Source organism: Mustela nivalis (genome assembly GCF_964662115.1).
Source record: "Mustela nivalis genome assembly, chromosome: 5".
Taxonomy (NCBI): Eukaryota; Metazoa; Chordata; class Mammalia; order Carnivora; family Mustelidae; genus Mustela; species Mustela nivalis.
Genome location: NC_139024.1, coordinates 113336965 through 113354107, shown reverse-complemented (window position 1 = coordinate 113354107; position 17143 = coordinate 113336965). Strand labels below are relative to the sequence as shown.

General features: G+C 39.1%; 1 protein-coding gene across 4 annotated transcripts in view; it reads right to left on the bottom strand.

The window, feature by feature from the left end:
• Positions 1–17143, bottom strand: part of KCNQ5 (potassium voltage-gated channel subfamily Q member 5) — a 532298-nt gene that overhangs the window by 129809 nt on the left and 385346 nt on the right. For all 4 annotated transcript variants that reach the window (XM_082729774.1, XM_082729775.1, XM_082729777.1 and 1 more), the window contains one exon: positions 5280–5406. In XM_082729774.1, coding sequence (XP_082585900.1) covers positions 5280–5406 — 127 coding nt within the window. The remainder of the gene's footprint in view (positions 1–5279; positions 5407–17143) is intronic.

The window sequence follows — 17143 nt, the reverse complement described above, 5'->3', positions numbered from 1 at the left end:
TTTTATAATAAACTGATAATAGTAAGCAAAGCACTTTCCTGAATTCTGGGAGTCATCCAGGTGAATTATTGAACCTGAGGTGGGAGAGGGTTATGGGAACCCCCAAATGGGAAGTCAGCCTGGCTGAAGTGTGTGTGGCCTGGCATCTGAAGTCAGGGGTTGGGAGAGTGTCTTGTGGGACTGACTGCCCTTCACCTGTGGGGTGTGTGCTAGTTCCAGGTGGTTAGCATCAAAATTCTGTGGAATGGTTGAACACAAAGTTAGATGAATCTTGGTTCTTTCACCTACTATATGTCTTTTTTTTTTTTTCCCCTTAAGATTTTATTTATTTATTTGAGAGAGTGAGAAAGAGCAAGAGACCACAAGCAGGGGGAGCTGCAAGCTCCCCGTTGAGCAGGGAGCCCGATGCAGGACTCAATCCTAGGAAGCTCGATCCCAGGTCCCTGGGATCATGACCTCAGCTGAAGGTAGATGCTTAATTGACTGAAACAGCCAGGCACTTCTTACCTACCATATTTCTAACATTGAACAAGCTTCTTAAGCTCAGTCTTATTTCATCATTTCTGAAATAGGTATTATAATACCCATGTAGGATTAAACAAGGCAATATTTATAGAGCGCTTAGAGCAGCACCTAGCATATAGCAAGTCTCAATGAATATCAGCTATTAACTAGAAGGACTGAAATGACTTTAGTGTTCTGTGATTCATGAATCCGATGGGATTTAAGTGTTTTCAGATGGTCCAACCAATCACATGGACGGAATCTATTTGCACTGAAGGAGTCTGAATGCTGAGAAGTAAAGAGTGGAAGCAGAAGAGTAAATGACCCTCAGAAAATCATCTCAGAGACAAGAATTTCTACTAAATGAGAGGAGAGATCGGAAGATCTGGAAAATGACATGGTTCAAGAGCAAGTCTCTTAGAACAAAAGATGGGGAAGGCAGAGAAATGGAAACACAATGTTTCAAATCTTCAGTTTAGAAGCCTGTGGCGGTTCAGGCAGTCTCTGATGTAATTTCTTAACACATTAGTGGCTGCAATTGCCTTTTAATAAGATGAACTCACAGATATACTAGGGTGGCCTTGGTGTGTGGTTGATTTTAATAAGGGTTTCGATTTGGTTTTAGCTAAAGCAGAAGTTGGTTATATTTTTCCTCATTAAAAAAAAATACATATTCCTGAGTGACTATTATCTCATGTCAAAAGCATATATGCTCAACTCATGGGGGAAACATCTATGCTGTGCTTTGCCTCTTTTGTCTTCTTGTGGAAAGATTACACTGAAGGAAAACTGTTAAAATGGGAAAAAGAAATCAACTTATATTTAGCATCAAATACAGATCCAAGATTAATAATAGGCTGATTTTTTTCTGCTTCCCTGAGACGCACAGTGCAAGACTGAGAAATATGGCTCTGTTATATCTGTCTTTAGAAAGAGTCACCAGAGAATCCAAAAAAGCCGCTGTGAGAAGTAATTTGTTGGCTTCCTGACACATCAGGCTCATTATCGTGATCTAAGTACCCGGCTTTGGTACTATTTGCAATTTTCAGGGAGGTCATTAATGAAAGCTAAGAAAAAGAATGACTAAGAAATCAGTCTTGGAGGTTATTTCACACATTCTCGATCCTGAGGTCATTGAGTGAGCGTTTGGTGTTTGAAGGTAGAGAAATCATAAAGTAACCAGTCCAGAGAAGTGAAGGGCAGCTTGGGTAGTCAGCCCCCAAATATACTTGACTCTCCAAACTGCTAACACAGTGGTTATTGCCTATGGCTGTAGACATATTACCTCAAAAGAGCCTTCAAGAAGAGATGTAAATTGAACACAGAGGTATAAGGAAGAATTCTGTAACTCAAGATCAAATTTTACCAGTTTTCAAAGCAAATTCCCCAAACTAAGCAGAGGTAAATCAATATGGTAATAAAAGAAAGCATCTAATTAAAAAAAAAAAAACTGAATAATTTTTTTTCCCCCCTTAAGTTAAAGTTGTTCAAAATGTGCCATCCAAACACAATTATATAATGATTTTGTGATTTAAAATGTTCCTCGTTCTCATTAGGATGCAGGGCTAGAGAGGGTAAGCAGGTCGGGGGGGGGTAGTTCTAGTCTTGGGGACTCAGCCTGTGGGGCATCAAGCAGCTTGTGCCCACAAACTATAAGCTTGGTCGGGCTCAATTCTGTATGAGGCTCGCTAACTAACTAAGGCAGTAGTTTCGGTCTGTTTCCAGTTAGAAAGAACAACATTGATGTGCACACAGAAAGCATTTCCACCATTGAAGAACAGCCAGGCCACCACTGTCTTTTCTATATCCTTTTTCCGAATGCTCAAAATTGCTGAAAACACTTGGGTGTGTTTTTGGCATGTTGAGAGTAATCAGATCTTACAAATGCATGGAGCCTTGAGAGATCAGCTCCGTTTGCAAACTCGGAGCAGTTTTCACAGAGAGATGCGAGACACGCTATTTCCTTTTTTTTTTTCCCCCATTTTACCACAATACATTAGGTTGAACAAGGGAATTACAGGTTTCACTTTACATTGCACTCTATCATTTTACCACTGGTATCAATCACTTTTATGGGCCTATTAAACAGGCCTAGAATGGGTTTCCACAGTCACCTGCTATAGCCTTCAGGCAGATGACATTTGGTTCCTCTGCATGGCTTAAACTTTACTGACTTCACACTGAAGAGCCCCATTTGAACATGCTTCACTAGGACATCAATTCGGCTGGACGGAGACAGGTTCAAAGGTGATGAAGATTACAGATATCCCAACATCATTTTTAGAACCATGTATTCTACCAAGACCACAAGGACCTGAGACAGGAAGAGAACAATTAAGGGACAAAGATGTGCTGGAGGTATCTAAAGCTGAAAACAGCTATCAAAAGGCAGCAGGCATCTGGGAGAGAACTTTTTTAGGTTGGAGACCAGAAATATGTTGACATTACTACTGGAATTGGAACAAAGCCAATTTTTAATTGTTTTTAAAATCTAGAATGGACGGCCGCCTAGGCGGCTCAGTCGTTAGCCTCTACCTTCCGCTGGGGTCATGATCCCGGGGTCCTGGGATTGAGCCCCTGCTTCAGGCTAAACGCTCAGCGGGAAACCTGCTTCTCCCTCTCCCATTCCCCCTGCTTGTGTTCCCTCTTTCGCTGTCTCTCTTTCTGTCAAATAAATAAAATCTTAAAAAAATAAATAAAAAATAAATAAAATCTCGGATGGAACATTTCTGCAGTCACCCATGAACCGATGTCATCCTGCAGAAGCTGAGTGAATCTTGGCCAACCATCTGCCCTGTGAATTGTTTTATTTGGGCCCCTTATAGGAGAGAAAGTAATTGTGCAATAGTTTCACATGAAGTAAAAGTCCTTCTGGGTGTCTCTGGAGCACAGAATTCAAAAAGAGAAAACAGTCTTCAGAGAGAAAAATCAAATGCCTTCATGGATATGCCTTTGGATTGGGTGAACCTGAAAGTCTGGGAGTTACTACCTTCTCTCCTCCTCGCATGATGGCTTCCGAAAAGGACTGAAGACAGGCAGCAAGACAAATAGACTGCATAAGTATTTCAAGATAGGTTTAACTTAGAATTTTACTAGATTCACCATTGTAACTCCAGTGCTTCACACACAGCCACATCTCCCTCCATAAGGTTTGGTTGACTGGAGGGTGACCTTTTCAAAATGCGCTTATACTGAAATGAACTCAGTGGCTGTGTGTGTGGGGGCCACCCTTTCTCCCATCCCCAGGACAGTGCTCTACCCTGCACAGCAGGGATGGAAGGAAGGATTCTTCTCAAAAGTGCCCAGAGAGGAGCAGACACTTTCTCCAATTCCCTCTGAAGTCCACCCTGTGGTTATCACAGGGAACAGGGGGAAAGGAGGAAACAAAGAAGATTAATCGGCAATTCCTGACACCACAAACGAAATGGAAAACAGGCTGTTGATAAAGATAGTCAGACAAGCTCATAAATAAAAACATACTTCCTCAGATGGGAAGTAGTTGAAAGAAGTCAGCCTCACCAAGAACTTTTAGCATTTGGGTTTGAATGACTGCCAAAGAAATGGGAAGAAAAAAAGAGAAGAAAACCAAATGTAACTTTTATACAACAACAACAACAACAACAGCTTTCATATCTAGGGTTTTCTCACCCCCACCCCCCAAGGAAGAACATTCTGTTTTTTAAAAATAGGCTATCTTCTTCAAAAATGTTAATGTTCTACGAGACAAAGAAAGGCTGAGGAGCTGTACTAGATGGGAAGACACTAGAGGGAGAGGAGAGCTCAGCACAGCAAGTCATCCTCGACCTGACTGGCACTGGAGAGGCAAGCACGCTGTGAAGGACATTATTAGGTCAACTGATAAAACAGGAATACAATCAGCAAATTAGGAGAAGTATCGCATGAATGTTCAATGTGTGGAAGGTCATGTAAAAGAACAGCCTTATTCTTAGGAAATCCACACTGAAACTTAGGGATAAAGGGCTATGGGGTAGGCAATTAACTTTAAAAAATAATTAATTAATTTTGAAAACTGAGATCGGTTTTCAGTTTTATGGTAGACTTTTAAATATATTACTGGGAGATGCCAGGTCTCTAGCCCAGAACGCTGTATGGCATCATCATGAATAAGGATAACTTCAGGCTGGTCCCCAGGTGATGGAATCCCCCCGAAGCTGCAACAGCCAGAAAGCCGCAGAGAAGTGGCGTTCATTCGGGGGCTGCCTCCAGGTACCCAGGCATAATGTGAGCCACACTTGTAATCATTCTTAAGGCATGATGACTGATGCGCTTTATCAGGGCTAATACACTGCTGTCTACTCCAGGTGACTGATAGCTTAAAAGGAGTATTGCTCATATTGTCGAGCCAAAAGGGGCTTTTATACTTATTGAAATCAATGCTTTCCTAATTCAGGACACTGCTGAACCATACATTTCTGTGTAACTTAATTTGATACAAGTGGGTATTCTAGAACCAGACCATCTGGCCCAAACTGCCAGCTCCATCACTTTCTACATGTATGGCTTTCAGAAACTTACTTCACCACTCCTTGCCTCAGTTTCCACATTTGTAAAATGGGGATAAAAAAAAATACTGACCTTATAGGAATATGGTGGGGATTAAATGAGTTGACACTTTTAAAACACAGAAGTGCCTGGCCCATAGTAAATATTCCAGGAATGTTATCTTTTAATATTGGTTCAATATTGCAAAAGAGAAGACAGAAGAAAAAAAGAGGTAGTGACATAAATTCATTATCTAGGACTTTGATATTCACCTATAACACAGAAAGGTTTTCGGGCAAATCTCAGTCTTCCTTGCCATCCTCTATAACGACAACAGCAACCCGCAGACCAGATTCGAATGATGAACTCCAAACCAAAGACGACAATCATCACGAACTCCTAAAATATGAAATAAGACATGTTAGAGAGAGGTGTTACAGAGCAAACCACAGCGAGAAGCTCCTGGGCATTTCTGGACATTCAGGCACTTCATCTAAAGTATAGCTGTTAGTGCCCGAGTTAGCCCCTCTTCTTCAAGGCGAACTAGCCCTGGAGCACACGTGACCCTCACATTGTCTGCACCTCCCATCACGTCACGCCATTCCTATTCAAGTCCAACACTGTACGAGTTTAGGAATCAGCTTTAATACTAAATGTACAGGTTGAATTATAGCTCTGCCTTGTGCGGCATATACAGTGGAACTGACATCAGCCACCCAGTAACATGTGAAATACCTGAAAATCAGGAGGGGACCTTGAAAACACAGCTTTACACTTTTACAAAAAACAGACTTTCATTCTGCTGCAAGAAGTGATATCATCCTTAAGTCCTGAAGAGTCCTTCTCAGAGAAAAAGAAGTAAACACATGGAAGGATACTGAGTTCTTCTGTTATGGTGTCAAAATCTTCTTATAAGACAGCAAGTTTCAAAGGCATTATTGTGTGTGTGACACATATATTCTTTGCCTGAAATGAGACCCTGATCTCCAGATTTGAAGCTTGTTCATGTTTCTGTTGTCTTTTAGTGAGAGATACCCAGAATATAACACTTGCTCCGGGGAAATGACAGAGATTATTTAGGAATAGCTGAGAGTGAACCCTGGGCAAAGACCAACTAACGTGGTGCATTAAGTCATGGGTTATAGAATGAGAAACCAAATGGACTTTGTAAGAATAAAACATCTCTGGAGCAAGCGTGTCATAGTCACCTTGTTGTCCCTTTAGACAGAGAGGCACTGAGTCTACCAAAATTTATTCTCCTTTAAAAAATAATTCCCTTTCTTTTCTTTGAACAAGGGTCGACTTAGCATTTATAATGCAGAATGATGCGCATTTCTATTGTAATTAATTATAAAAGGGATACATGGTCTTTATTAAAACATTTAAACTTCACATTAATAATATAAAGCATAGAAAGTAAAGATCTTAATCTCCCACCCTGCATCCCAAGATAAAAACTGTTATCAAATTTAGAAAAATGGCATTTTTGTTGCAAGTTTCAGGCAAATGTCTCTCTCTTCAGTTTGCACATGTGATAATATGTCACACTTTTGCAGAGCCCAGGAGAGAGAGATTATTCTATCCTGTTATTTTGTACTAAGTAACCCACAAATATTTCTCATGATGAAAAATAAATCTCCACTGTCATCGCTGCTTACTTATAGGGACTTAAAACTTTAAACTTGTGTTTTAAAAGTGTAGACTCATTTAATCCCCACCATGATATTACAAGGTAAGTATTTTTTTTAATCCCTACTTTATGAATGAGGAAACTGAGGCCAAAGTGCCAGACCACCTGTACTCAGTCCAGCACACCTTTCCACACAGAGAAAACATGACCCAAGATGCCCATGTAGTTTGCCTGTGTCCAATCTAGTTTTCATGGCAGGTCCACTTTTTCATCTCTGCCTCTAACCCCTACTTGTGCCAGGAAACTCAGCACACCACTGGTGAAAGGCCTTATTCTAAGGGATACCTAAGAGCTTGAGCAACAATGCACATCAGACAATGGTTTTTTGTTTTCATAGGAATGGATGACAGCAAGAGATGCATGGTCATTATTCTAGAGTAAGGCAGGCTACCACTGTACCGCTTCTATGTTACACTGAGGCAGGGTAGACTACACCTACAAATTCTTTACTCAGGGCCCGTTGTTCAGGAATATTGCTTGCGGCTGGTGGGGTTTTTTTTTTTTTTTTTTTTTTTTTGTTTTGTTTTGTTTTGTTTTGCATTAGGGGGAAATATCCTTCTTTTCCAAATAAAAGAAGAGGAGGCTGTAATTGAATCTCACCACAGGGTCACAGTTTCTGCCTAGGGTCAGAAGTCTCTTCTTATTAGACCATTACTAGGTGTTCTCTACAAGGGGCTAAAATTATTTTTTAAAGATTTGTTTATTTGTGTGAGAGAGAGAGAGCAGGCATGCGCAAGCAGGGAGAGGGGAGAGAATGTCAAACAGACTCCTTGCTGAGTGCAGAGCCTGCCTCCGAATTGATCTCACTACCCTGAGATCATGACCCTGAGACGATGACCTCAGCCGAAACCAAGAGTTGGACACTTAACTGACTGAGCCACCCAGGTTCACCTAAGGGATAAAATTTCTAATCCTTGGGTAAGCAGCAATGGAGATGAGAACTCAGCAGATGACTGTGGGACATTTCTTTCAGGCCTGGAGCTCAGGCTGTGGGGGATGTGATAGGGAACAAAAGTAGGAAAACCACTTTGACCAAATTCTGTCTATTGGTTCCTAAAATATCCACTTTATTTCAGTTATAAGGAGCAAAATATTATTGACTCAGAGAAGGGAGAGCATCCTGAATCTGACAGGTGGGGAAGAGATCTAATGCCGTGTATTAAATCTCCAGAACTTTCTCATCTTGCAGGCCTAAAACTCCATATCTTTTGACCAAAACTTCCCCTTTCCCCCATCCCTTCAGTCCCTGGCAATCACCATTCTGCTCTCTGCTTTTATGAGTTTGACTTTCTTAGATTCCACATCTAAGTGAGATGGTGCAGTATGGTCTTTCCATGTCTGATTTACTTCACTCAGCATGATAGCCTCCAAGTTCATCCACGTTATTGCAGGTGGTAGGGTTTCTTTTTTTAAAAGGCTGAATATTATTCCATGGTAATGTATACTTCATATTTTCTTTATCCATCTGTGCACTGAGGGACACTTAGGTTGTTTCCATATTGAGGCTATTGTGACTAATGCTGCAACAAATATGGGAGTCAAGATCCTGACTTCATTTCCTCCAAATATACGCCCAGAAGTGGGATTGCTGGATCATATGGTAGTTATATTTTTAATTTTTGGAGGAGCCTCCATACTATTTTCCATAGTGGCTGCACCAATTTACATTCCCACCAACCAACAAGGTATAGGGTTCCGTTTTCTCCACATCTTTGCCAATACTTGTTATCATTTGTCTATTTGGTAATTCTTATATGTGTTAAGTAATAGCTCATTGTGAATTTATTTATTTATTACTAACATATGATATATTATTTGCTCCATGGTACAGGACTGAAATATCAGGCTTACACACTTCATACCACTCACCATGATGGTTTTAATCATCAGCATTTCCCAGATGATCAGTGATGTTGAATGCCTTTTTAGATACCTGTTGGCCATTTTCATGTTTTCTTTTGAGAAATATCTATTCAGTCCTTTGCCCATTTTTAAGATCAGGTTATTTAAAAAAAATTTTTTTTTCCTTAAAGATTTTATTTATATTTGACAGAGAGAGAGATCACAAGTAGCTAAAGAGGCAGGTGGAGGGTAGGGGAAGCAGGCTCCCTGCTAAGCAGAGAGCCCAAAATGGGGCTTGATTCCAGGACCCTAAGATTATGACCTGAGCTGAAGGCAGAGGCTTAATCTACTGAGCCACCCAGGTGACCCAAATTTTAATTTTTTTTAAATTAAAAATTTTTGTTTGCATTCAGTTATGGAAGTTCCTTATATATTTGGATATTAACTCCTTATCAGATGCTTGGTGTGCAAATGTTTCCTCCCATTCTGGAGGCTCTCTCTTTACTCTGTTGATAGTTTCCTTTCCTATACAAAAGCTTTTTAGTTTGATGCAATTCTACCTGTCTATTTTTGCTTTTGTTGTCTATGATTTGAGGGTGGTATACAAAAAGTCATTGCACAGACCAATGTCAAGAAGCTTTTTTTCAGGGCACCTGGGTGGCTCAGTGGTTTAAAGCCTCTGTTTTTGGCTCAGGTCATGATCTCAGGGTCCTGGGATCAAGCCCCGCATCGGGCTATCTGCTCAGCAGGGAGCCTGCTTCCTCCCCTCTCTCTGCCTGCCTCTCTGCCTACTTGTGATCTCTGTCTGTCAAATAAATATATAAAATCTTTAAAAAAAAAAAAGAAGCTTTTTTTCTACATTTTCTTCTAGCAGTTTTATAGCCATGGGGCTCACATTTAATCTTTCATTAATTTTGAGTTGATTTTTATTTATGGTGTGAGAAAAGAGTCCAATTTCATTCTTCTGCATGTGAATATCCAGTTTTTCCATTTGTGGTAAAACTCTCTGCAAGTTAGGATTAGAGATTTATTATCCCAATTTGATAAAGAGCATCTAGAGAAAATCTACAGCTAATGTCATAGTTAATGGTGGAAGATTGAATGCTTTCCTCTAAAGTCAAGAACAAGGCAAGATGTTAGTTTCATCTCTCTTATTCAACATAGTTAAATAATACAGTCACTGTGGTAAGGTAGGTAAAAGAAATAGAAGAAATAAAAGGCATACACACTGAAAAGGTAGACATAAAACAGTCTCTATTTGCAGATGACATGATCTCTCCAGAGAAAATTGCAAGGCAACTTCAAAAAAAAAAAAAAAAAAAATGCTTAGACCTAGTAAGTGAGTTCAGTAAGATTGCAAGATTAAAGATCAACATACAAAAATCAATCACATTTCTGTATACTAACAATGAGGAGGTCAAAACCAAAATTAAAAGCACAAATTATTTATAACCATTCCAAAGAATATAAAATGTTTAGGTATGCACTTAACAAAACATGTAGAGGATATGCATGCTGCAAATTAGAAAATTTTGACTACAGAAACCAGAAAAGACCTAAATAAATAGACATACCATGTTCATGAATTGGGAGGCTCAAATAATAAGGATGTCAACTCTGCATAAGCTGATCTACAGGTTAACAAAAATTTTTATCAAAATCCAGGCAAGCTTGTTTGCTTGCTTGATTTCAGAGAAAGAGAACATTTGTGCATGCAAGTGCAAGGAGACACAGAGGGGGAGGGACAAGGAGAGAGTATCTGAAGCAAACTCTCTGCTGAGTGCAGAGACTCATGTGGGCTCCATCTCAGGACCCTGAGATCATGACCTGAGCTGAAACCAAGAGTTGGACACTTAACCAACTTAGCCACCCAGGCGCCCCTCTGCAAATTTTTTTTTTTGTAGACGCAAATAAACTTACTCTAAAATTTATATGGAAAGTCACAGGCCTTAGGATAGCTTAAAATATCCTAAAAAAGGAGAATGAAGTAGTAGGCATTAATTTATCTGATATTAAGGCCTACAATGTAGTTTTAGTAATAAGACTGTGTGATATTGGTGGAGACACATACAGAAAAATGAAACAGAACAGAGAACTTAGAAATATACACAGAAAAATATAGATTTGGATAAAGATACAAAAATATGGGTTTTTTAAAACAGAGATAAAAAGCAATTGAATAGAGGAAGAAATAGCTTTTTCAAGAAACAATGCTGGGGCAATTGGACATCGATATGCAAAAAAATTGAACCTTAATGCATATCTCACACTTTAATAAGGGTCCATTCAAAATAGGCCTTAGCCCTAAATGTTGAAGCTATAAAACTTTTAGTAGAAAACCCAGGAAAAAATTTTGGAATCTGTGTTAAGAAAGAGTTTTTAGAGTTGACATCAAAAGCATAAGAAATAAAGGAAAAAAATTGATAAACTGGGCTTCATCAAAAAAGAGGTTGAAAAAGACAAACTATAGACTGGGAGAAAATATTTGCAAAACACATATCTGACAAAGATCTAGTATCTAAAATATATAAAAACTATTAAAACTTAACAGTAAAAAAACCAGATAATTCAATTAGAAAATGGGCACAAGAAATGAACAGGTATTTCACTAGAGATGTGTAGGGATGGCAAATACTCATGTGAAAATATATTCAACATTACTGGCCATATGGGAAATGCAAATTAAAACCACACGAGATAACACTACACACCTATCAGCATGGCAAAAATAAAAAATCATGTCCACACAAAATGTCGGGGAGAATGCAGAGAAACTGGATTACTCATGCATTACTGGTACAGCACAAATTACTTATAGAAGAAAACAGTTTGATAATTTCTTAAATTATATATTAAATTTTATATATTATATAAATTAAATTTCTTAAATAACTAAAGATGTAGTTATTAGAAGACTCAACAATTATACCCTTGGGCATTCATGCCAAAGAAATAAAAACTTAGATTTATACAAAAACCAGTACCTGAATATTCACAGTAGATTTATTCATAATGACCCAAACCTGGAAACAGTCCAGATGTCCTCACTGTGTGAATGCTCAAACAAGCTGTGGTACATCCACACCAGGGACTACTACTCAATAGTAAAGATAAATGAACTACTGATACACAGAGCAACTTGGATGATTCTCTAGGGAATTATACTGAGTACATTACATTTTTGAAATGAAAAAATTTTAGGAATGCAGAGCAGATTGCTGGTTGCAAGAAGTCAGGAGTGGGGAGAGAGGTGGATAGGAGGATGTGAGTATAGTTATTCAAAGGCAACTTGACAGGTCCTTGTGGTGATGGAGCTATCTGGTGCCTTGACTGCTGTCTTGACATGACCCTCTACATGGGATAAAATTATAGAACTGAATACCCACATACAAATATATACCTAACCACATACAAATACTCCAAGGAAAACTGGGAAAATCTGAATAAGATCTACAGATTCTATCAATCTTATTATCCTTTTAGTGATATTAGAGTTTTCCAAAATTTTATCATTTAGGGAAACTGCATAAAGTGTATGTAGGATATCTCTGTATTATTTCTTACAACTGAATGTGAATCAACAATTATTTCAGAAAAATTTTCAATGAAAAATAAAAGCCATCACCCATCATCTAGCCAATGGGTAGACTCAGAAGAGGAAATGTGTTCCTCTTCAAATTGAGATACTAGATAAGATCATACTGTGTTTTGGCTTAATGGTACTCACTAAATGGCACTTTGGATGGAGTCTCCTTATTTATTTTCAAATGACTTAAAAATACAACCATCTGCTATGCTCAGCTGAAATTATCTAGATTAGGGCTGGATCTTCTGATTTCAGTTGGATCAGCCGTGTAACAGGTTCTGGTGCCTTTGCTGCTGTACCTCAGGATAAATCAGTTCAAGTTCTCTGCTTGTTTTTAATTGAAATAAAATGTCCATTATTTACTCAAACAGTTGCTGAAGAGATTAGTGAATAATTATTGGAGTACTTGACCTAGTTGGAGGAAAGCTGTAATGTAAGGCTGGTGTTATCAACAATGGTTCTTTCCTTCTTTATTGAAGCTTCTAAAAGCTTGGATTTGACAGCTCCCTATAGAACAAAAGGCAATGTTTATGATTTTTTTTATCAACTGTTTTGAAGAAGTTATAGTGTTTCCACATTTGTATTCACAGGATTTTGGTAAAACACAGAACACCTTTCTTATTCTTCTTAAAGACTAAGAAATTGCATATAGAAATTAAGAAACCCAACAGGCAGTGGTAAAACGAGTCCTGGGTTCTATCTAGAATAGTTACTGAGAACACTAACCTGGCACTAACTCTCTTTTCTAGATATTGATGAAGAATCGTTATATTTCCCATCAGAGAACTGTGATGCTATTTCATTAATATAGATGACTTTACTGTACAATTCAAGATTTAAATTCTGTTCTTGCAGTTACTTTATTTTTGAGTTATTCAAAGTGGTTTTGGGTACAGACTGATTTTTTTTTTTTTTTTTTTTGGTAAAAATTCTGAATGCTTAACAGCACATGTTCTAATTGTTTTCTCATTAATTAATAGCACTGTTCATTAAAACACTGTGACCTTTGTCTAATCTACAAGCTGTCTGCTGTGACCATTAGTTTTTTCTGGTTTTATGCCATCAAATGGCATTTTTGTGAAGATGAAATGCCAACATTATAAACCCCATGACATTTGCACCAATTCTTGAAGAGCTGTGGCTAATTAGACATACAAAATTGGAACTACTGCCTTTATTCAGAATATCAACATAATCAATTTCAGTGTGTGTGTGTGTGTACTTAAAGTAACATAGGGCTAGTAGGGCAGCATGCCTCCTTGCATGATCCCTGGAGGGAAAGGATCTGTGACGTAAACTGAGTCATAAATTTTAAGGAAAGTCATCAGTCAGAAGGGTTGCAGTTATAATTCTTTGTAATTTGGAAAATTCTACTAGCATAATACATATTAAGGAAATGAAATTAAGATCTAGAGATTGTTCCACATTTAAATCAGAATGTGGAAATAAATACACAAAAGCAAGGCATCTTTTTGGATATTTGCCTTTTCCTAGAACAGAAAAGACCTCAAACACAAGCTTACTGACCATTACTTTGTGGCCATTATATGCGTCCTTCTTCAATCTAACTTCATTTCAAATTTCTTCTCACTTTTCAGGGTGGCACATTAACTATTCTCTTAATATACTAAGTATTGGAAGAGAATTAGAGAACATGAATGTTTCTTCCAATGGGACCGATTTGATTTGGAGTTGAAGACACGTCAGTACCTTCAGGATTATGCTTGCATCTAGGGAGGGGAGTGATGAGAATACAACAGAATTTTACTAAGTTGCTTAGGGGATACTGAGTGGGGGTGTGCAGAGAAAGGGGACATCGTAATAGGAGTAGGGTAGGCATGGGGAGATCAGAACAAGGTGTTAAGGGACATGGATGTTTTCTACCTTTGGAAACAGTGATTGAGATGGTTTTGAAAGCCAGCATCTGAGGCTGGTCTTTTTGTCTGGGACTCTTAGGAATATACTACTGATAGACGAATCTACCTCAGGAGCACCATGAAAATTCAGTGCCTCCTAAGGTCTTCCCTTTTTGGTTGGTTGATTCCTAAAACTTGTGCAGCAATAATTTATCCTTTCAAGTTTTTCATACCTGTTAAAATGCAAATCTCCCTCTGAAAAGTAATTCATCAACCATATTTATATGCAATGTTCATTTTTTTAAAAGATTTTTTTTCAAGTAATCTCTGCACCCCACATGGGGCTCAAACTCACAACCCCAAGATCAAGAGGCATATGTTCCACCGACTGAGCCAGCCAAGTGCCCCTGCAATGTTCATTTATCCCAGGGAGTTTTTCAGTAGGGCTTAGGGAAGGGAGTAGTTTGAAACCGTCTCATTCCAAAAGACTGATTTACACTTTATTTCTGAAGAAGGACCAGGGGCAGGTTTTCTATTAGGTGTTGGGGCCACAGGTTGAGAACATATAGGCCTGGGATAGGAAGCTGGTGTTCCCTTGTTGGGGAGGAGAGCAGAGAAATATAGGACAAGAGTGAGGAACAGAGGACATCCCTAAATACCCCCCAGTTCAGCCTAGCGATGGTCCAATGCACCCTAGTTGCTAGGTGAGATGTCATGATGAGGATGTCTGCTCTCCTGTCAAGACTTCAGACACTTAAGGGTAGGCTGGCTGCTGTCAAGTGCTAAAATGCCTACCTGGTAGGAGGGAGCCATCCAAGTGACCCATTCTGTATTCATGTTTTCTGTTCGTAAAATCACATATCCATCAGGGCAAAGGGTGAGTCAGGCATTCCGCTCCCCCTGTCACATTGTGGGTTGGGGAATTCTGTCCTTGGTATAGAGCCATAGGGGCGCTCTCTGCTGAGGTGCCCAAGTTGGCGCTAGGGCTTCTCGCACATTCTCCTCTTCCCTCTCTTGGGAACAGAAAGCAGCCTCACGGAGTTCTTTTTTGGTTCCCCACCCCAAACCAAATTAAACCTCACTGGGTTTGGGATTTATCTATGGGTGTGTCTACATGTAGCCACCTGTGTATGTAGCAGGGATCAGGACTAAACCTCTGAATCAGGCAAGCTAGAAAAAATTGAAAACAGTTTGCTGTACCTTGAACTGAACCGAGATAATCATTCTGCTATTGTTTCACCAAAAAAAATCACAAAGGAACCTGCTAGAGTTGGAAATGGAAGCTAAAAGCTCTGAATCAGATCAAAACGGAAACACCAAGAGAGTCTCCAAAATGAATGAAATCAAGCCAAGTTTTCATTTGATTTGAATTGCTGATTGGTCAATTTCTCATTATCTTACAGGCTTTTCTTTCTCTTGGGAACTGTATGAGCTTGCCCCCAAACAATATAAGTAACAATTTTTTCCCTGCACCCTCCCCCAGCCTAAGTCACAACTCAAAATTAACATTGCTACCAGAAATAAAATTATCCCTTTCTATTGGTTTTATAATAGGAAAATATGCAAAGGCAATGGGCTTTTTTTACTTATAAAAATTTAAGGGGCGCCTGGGTGGCTCAGTGGGTTAAGCATCTGCCTTCAGCTCAGGTCATGGTCCCAAGGTCCTGGGATCAAGCCCCACATCAGGCTCTCTGCTCAGCGGGGAGTCTGCTTCTCCCTCTACCTCTGCCTGTCTCCCTGCTTGTGCTCTGTCTCTCTCTCAAATGAATAAATAAAATCTTTTTAAAAAAATCAGAATACTTATAAAAATTTAAACAAAATTCCTTAAAACAACTTCAATGAAAAGACATCCCTGACCTTAAGAAATTGGTACATATCAGCTAAGTTGATCATGGAGCAAATCTTATCTTTTTTTGTTGGTGAAATTGGTCTTGCAGGTTGCGGTTAACACCTGTGACAAGAGTTAGGACTGAATGTCTGCTTCCCTCCAAAATCAGATGTCAAAGCCCTTGGAAGGTAATTAGGTTTAGATTAAGTCATGAAGGTAGGGCTCTGTGATGGGGATTAGTGTCCTTATAAGAAAAGGAAGAGAGAGCTGCTCACAGGACCCCCCACAAGCCCATTGTGGGGACATACCCAGAAGGCAGTGGTCTGCAAGCCAGGAGCAGGGCCCTCATTGGGGAATAAAATCAGTCTTCACCTTGATCTTGGACTTGTAGCTTCCAGAACTGTGAGACAGAAACATTTGTTGCTCAAGCCACCCAGCCTACATATTTTGTTATAACAGTCCAAGCACACTGAGACAAATGGCTTTTGTGCTACCAAGAGGTTGAGAGTCAGGTCAGGACTGGGTGTGTTCTTGGAGAACTTTCAGAACTTTTTACTTTTTTTACCTGGGAGTTACATTTCTGCCCTTATAGCCACCCTTGCTTGGACCAAAGATAGGTGTTCTGATACTAAGGGGTCGCTTGATTTTCAGAAAATCTGCACCTTGCCTCTTCTTTTAGGATATTTGCATAGTTTAGTATGTCTAAATGTTCTGTAACATTTCTTTCATTTATAGGTTTTCTGCTTTTCATGAATTCCCTTTGCAAATGAATACCATAACCATGCAGGATATAGAGACGGCTCATGTGTCTCTTGCCCTTGAGTTTATAATCTGTTTGGGATGATGAGACACACGCAGAGAACTCACAAACTGAAAAGCAGTGAGTACTGAGTGACGGTTACTTGAGAAAGTCCTTGCTCATTGTGGCAAGTTCTCTACATAGACAGGCCCTCGCTGAATATTTGCTGAGGTTTCCTTCTCTTCAAAACTTCAGGTTCAGCAAAAACTAATTAGCATGCTGCTTTATCAATTCCTTAAGACCAACATTCTGCAAAAGGGATAGCTAGAAGTAGAAAAATTAGAATAAGTTAATTGGCTTATGATTTTTTTTTCTAACCTGCCTATTCAGCACTATTACACTAATTGCAATTGGAGAGTGAATGGTTTCTCACCACAAGGCATCTTGGTGTCAGCATGTGCTTATTTTGATTAATCGAAGCTACAGAAGAGTAACAGTAATTATCTAATTTCACGCCTATGATTTATAGCACTGAACATGTTTGTTTTCATTTGGGGTCACCTGATGATATCTCTTTCTTTTTACTACCTTACTA